The sequence below is a fragment of the Oryzias melastigma genome, linkage group LG20 (genome assembly GCF_002922805.2).
Source record: "Oryzias melastigma strain HK-1 linkage group LG20, ASM292280v2, whole genome shotgun sequence".
In the NCBI taxonomy this organism is placed as follows: domain Eukaryota; kingdom Metazoa; phylum Chordata; class Actinopteri; order Beloniformes; family Adrianichthyidae; genus Oryzias; species Oryzias melastigma.
Genome location: NC_050531.1, coordinates 5,984,358 through 5,989,229, shown reverse-complemented (window position 1 = coordinate 5,989,229; position 4,872 = coordinate 5,984,358). Strand labels below are relative to the sequence as shown.

Here is a 4,872-nt window from a genome sequence, read left to right as displayed (position 1 = left end):
TGGTCTATTTTAGCATTTATTAAGGTTTTTTTAGGCTATTTTGGAGCTAATATTTCAACTGCATGCTAGCTATTTTGGCTAATTTAAGATTTTTTTCAGTTTTTTTAGGCTAATTTTGAGTTTAGCTAATATTTCAGTGGCATAATAAGATATTTTGACTAATTTAATGCATTTTTTGTTTTTTAGGCTAATTTGGAGTTTAGCAAATATTTTAGCTGCATGCTAGCTGTTTTGGCTAATTTCGTTTTTTTCAGTTTTTTAGGCTAATTTGGCATTTAACTAATATTTTACCTGGCTATCAGCTCAGCGTTTTCAGCTATTACCTTCAACGATTTCAGCTATCAGCACTAGCATCTTCAGCGGCCAAATTCAGCTTACAACATTCACACTAGCATTATCGCACGTAATGGTATATATTTAGTTTTTAGTTAGTTTAAAGCTAATCATGGTCAAATTTTGTGCTTTACATCCAGTTAGCACACAACCCGATTAGTCGACTAATCGGAAAAAATAATCGGTGATTAGTCGGCTATTAAATTAATCGTTTGTGGCAGCACTAGTTAAAAGTCAGGTCACTTCAGGAGTATCACTCCTTTAAGTCTAAACCCAACAAATATGTCTGCAAATATGACAGACTTAACCGTCTTCTGTAAGAAAAGTGCCAAAACTTGAAGCTAATTAGAGAATAAAATAAATTGAATTGTATAATATTTGTTAATAAAAGATGTATTAACATTAACTTATAAAAACTAATTGGTCTTTCAAACCAACACATAGATTATTGGTATAAACAAAAGAAGACATTTAACCTCTTGATGCTTATTGATGCATCAAACCACTTCAACTCCAAATTTACTTTAATTTACCATTTTCTTGAAATCAAACATAAGTGATTTTTTTCCTCATAGGAGGAAATTCATTCAAGCGTCAAAAGGTTAAATAGATGAAAACCTTAACTAATCATTTAAAGACTTAGAAAATGCACAGATGATGTGATGTGAGAAACTGACCTTGCAGCATTCTCATAGTCTCCTTTCTCCACTAAATGGTTGATGAAAGACATCCCAATTTTCTGAACGTCGTGTCTCTTAATGTTCTTGAAGCTGATCTCTGCAGCCATCAGCGCTTCCTGTCACAGTAACACCACAACATTCAAAAATATTGCAGTTTTATCTCTTTACTTAAGCAGAATTCAGAACTAGACAAACCTCATATTTTTCCTTTACGAGCAGCCAGTCGATGTGGTCGTCCTGGTCCCGCTCTTTGGCCACAACGATGTCTTTGGGACTGATGATGTAGAAGAGCGGCTCTCCCTCTGCATGCGCTGTTAATGAAAAGACTTCTGTGTATTGTCGGTGACATTTGACAATCTCTGCGTAATGTAATCAGAGCTGGGAGCAAATCAGCGTGACATTTATCTGAAGGATGGTTTCACCGTCTCACCCAGGCGGTAGTCTCTGCACTCGTTGTCCTGAAAGTTACGCACAGTCAGCGCGTCAGAAGAGATCTCCTCGTAGCTCTCGGGCAGCGGCTGAATGATGTCAAGACGAGGTCGGGCGCGCGACTCTTCATCCTGAGTGAAAGCCCCAATCAATATCATACGATTCTTAATCTATTTCTCTTTTGAAAACACATTTAAGGATCGTCTCAGACTCACCGTTACCACCTGATCGGGGTTTTCCTTCACAAAGAACAGGACGACCAGTTGATCTACTAACGGAGCCAAACCACTGATGAAAAACTCTGTCTCAAATGCAGACACTGAAATAAAAAAATAAAAAAACACATGAAGATAACAAATAAAACGACTAAATGTTTGTGAGCTGGTTTAGCCTCTAAATATGACTGTTTATACCGATTTCCACATAACGGCTGGGAAGATCTCTCATTTCTGTGGCATTTCTCTCTTTCACTGCACAAATCTAAAAAAAAAAAGGACAGAAATGAACTGCAAGAAATGCAACTTCTGGTAAAAAGAAGACTGTATAAGAGAACTGGACTGCCCCTGCCATCCCAAACAGGAAGTACCCGCTGGCTTCAAGAATATCTCAGATTTCTATAGAGAAATAAACATCTATTACTTCCTTCTTTTTTTATTTTTAAATTGTTTTCTTGTAATGACGAGATCTATTATCTTGTTATAACGAGAAATAACAAACTTAAAAATGCGCAGACGCTCGGCGGCCCTGGGTTTTGTCAATCAACCCGTTTGTTTGGAGGTTTTAGGGCAATAAAGTGAGGAGGCTAGTGCATGAAATGGCGTTTGAGAAGACTAGATCCACTTATAAATAAAAAAATAGACTAAAAAGCAACTTTTGTTGAGTGTTTTCTTCTGCTGTTTTTGTTGTTAACCACAAAATAAAGAGACTTAAAACAGGTAAAGTCTCAGGGTCTCCGTGTGGGAGAGAGAGGGGGACGCTTCATTCTTTGTTCTTGATCGTCTCGTTATAGCGAGAAAACGAACTTTGTTTTCTTGCTATAGCGAGTTATTATCTCATTTTCTTGAGGAAACGAGCTTTGTTTCTTGTTATAACGAGTTATTATCTTGTTATTATCTTGTTATAACAAGAAAACAATTTAAAAAAAAAGTTGGGCAGGCCGTTTTTGGCTTCTGTAATTCTATTGGTCAAAATAACCTTTTTTTTTTTTTTTTTTACATCTTCTTGATAATCCTATTTTTTTGTTTAGTTTAGGCTTTCTGTGTCAAAAGTTTTAAATCGACCAATCAGATGCCTCCAAAAAAGTGTGTGTTCTTACATCAAAACATTTGTCATATTCCAACAAGCACACTCCTGATTGGCAAGAAAGAAATTGCCATAGAAAGTCAGACTGATTTGGACTAAAAAATGACAACTGAATTGACATAATTTCATTGAAACTGTAAGTAAATCATTTTCTATGGGTGACGTCACACTCGCTCGGTCCAGTTCTCAAATACAGACAATAGAAGAGGCACAAACCTTGATGGAGGTGCCCCACCCCACAATCAGAGTGGTGTTGTCCTTCCAGCACAGACTGCAGGGGTACATGTCCGGCCTCAGACTGACGTTATCCCTCAGCACGTTGGTGATCCGCTGCTTGGTGCTGATGTCGTAGATTTTTACTCCCTGACATGTAAAGCAGTAATGAAGGCATTCTGACGTCAGCGTCACACATCTAGTGTATGTGGACTGACTGTAAAACTGTTTCTCACCACGTTGTTGGCCCAAGCGATCAGGTTAGCTCTCCACTGGATGTTAGTGATTGTTCCTTCGCCTTCATGGAGAACCACCGTCTTCCAGCGGTTTAACCAGTTTCTTTCATAGAGAAGCAACTGCAGGAAAACATCAGACATTTTTAAAGTACTCAGATCAAGTATGATGTCATTTTTAGCCAAAATTTAAAAACCTGTGTAGTTTTCTAGAACAAAAGCTGCATTTACATAGACGTAAGAAATCAGAATAAACACCTGATCAGAATAAAAATACGTCATGCAAACACGCCAATCAGAAGACCCAATCAGACTCATTGGGATCGAAATTTCTTTCCGATCGAGATATATGGGTTATCCCGATTGCTGATTTGATTGTGGTGCATGTAAACAATTTATTCTGATTGTGTGTCATTACTGGGCTGGATTTTATGTTATGCGTAGAAGGAGTGGTACTCCAGAGGAGGCTTTTGGCGAGCGAACAGGACAAGGAAGGGGGGAATCACATCTCTGAACACAGCAGACCAACTTGTAGGTTTGTGTTTGTAAGCAGGGGAGGAAACGTTGTTACGGTGTGCGCTCCGGAAAAGGCGGCTACTCTGAGGTGCTGGACGCAAGAAAGCCGTGTGTCCAGGGAGAACTGTCTGGTGGGAATGCTGCCGTGCAAACAATAATGTGAATTTATATTACCAATATTGTCCAGATAAAATAAAGGTTTATTTTATTTATTATCTAAAGCTGCAGCTTTGTTTGTTCACAACAGAACTTGCCATTTCTTCTTCTACGGCCGTTTTTAGTGTTTTAGATAGTTCTGCACATGTCAAAAATCATTTATTTTTCCAATCAAACGTGTGGCATATATAAAGTTTCTAATCTAATCTGATCTTTGATCCAATTTAAGACATTTTGCACATGTAATTGGAGCTATAGTTTCTGCAGACTAGAAATTCACCTGTGTGAGTTGTAGGCAGGACCCATCTCCTCACACGTTCTCCCTCTAACCCCTCAACACCTCCAACCTAACATTAGCGGTGCATTTTTTTCTCGTTTAACCTTTATTTTACCAGGAAGTCCCACTGAGATCTGTTTTTCAAGGGAGACGTGAAACATACAGTTAAAACAAAAATGGCGAGCTATATCGATCCAGCTGTACAGTTTTGAGCCAAATGCAAAGACATACATAGATCTATTTGTCTGAAAGTGGATGTTTCTAAAGGGGAGCTTTCTAAGTCAAATATATGAACTTTCTCAAACAGCATTTTATTGTTTGCTCCTGATTCACTCTGATTTAGACAAAGAAATATTCAGAAATAAAATTTTAAAATTAATTTTCCTCAATCATGAGAGAAATACATGTTAAACTAGATTTGCAATTCCTGAAGAAATTGCGTCTGATTGCTGAAAGCAATAGCGCTTTGAAGCATTTTACAGCCGCAAGTGTGAAAGACCTTCCGTACGACCTTCACGCCAAGTTTCATCCATGTAGCTCAATTACTTTTGGAGATATTGCGCAAAACACATGAAATAGATTGTAGCGCCACCTACGGGAATATTGTTGTCAAAAATGTTGCATTGACTTATCTTAGATTGTGGAACCAGTCTTGAAGATTTGGTGAAGTTATGTTAAACTCTTAAGGGGCTGCAGCCTTGCAAACATTACAATCTCTCCCGTCTAATTTGCA

At 38.0% G+C, this 4,872-nt stretch overlaps 1 protein-coding gene across 3 annotated transcripts in view; it reads right to left on the bottom strand.

The window, feature by feature from the left end:
* The window catches only part of vps41 (VPS41 subunit of HOPS complex), a 21,865-nt gene that overhangs the window by 5,412 nt on the left and 11,581 nt on the right, over window positions 1–4,872 (bottom strand). For all 3 annotated transcript variants that reach the window (XM_024280144.1, XM_024280145.2, XM_024280146.1), the window contains 7 exons: window positions 3,194–3,313; window positions 2,961–3,107; window positions 1,856–1,922; window positions 1,658–1,761; window positions 1,444–1,573; window positions 1,209–1,324; window positions 1,011–1,129 (listed from right to left, as the gene is read on the bottom strand). In XM_024280144.1, coding sequence (XP_024135912.1) covers window positions 1,011–1,129; window positions 1,209–1,324; window positions 1,444–1,573; window positions 1,658–1,761; window positions 1,856–1,922; window positions 2,961–3,107; window positions 3,194–3,313 — 803 coding nt within the window. The remainder of the gene's footprint in view (window positions 1–1,010; window positions 1,130–1,208; window positions 1,325–1,443; window positions 1,574–1,657; window positions 1,762–1,855; window positions 1,923–2,960; window positions 3,108–3,193; window positions 3,314–4,872) is intronic.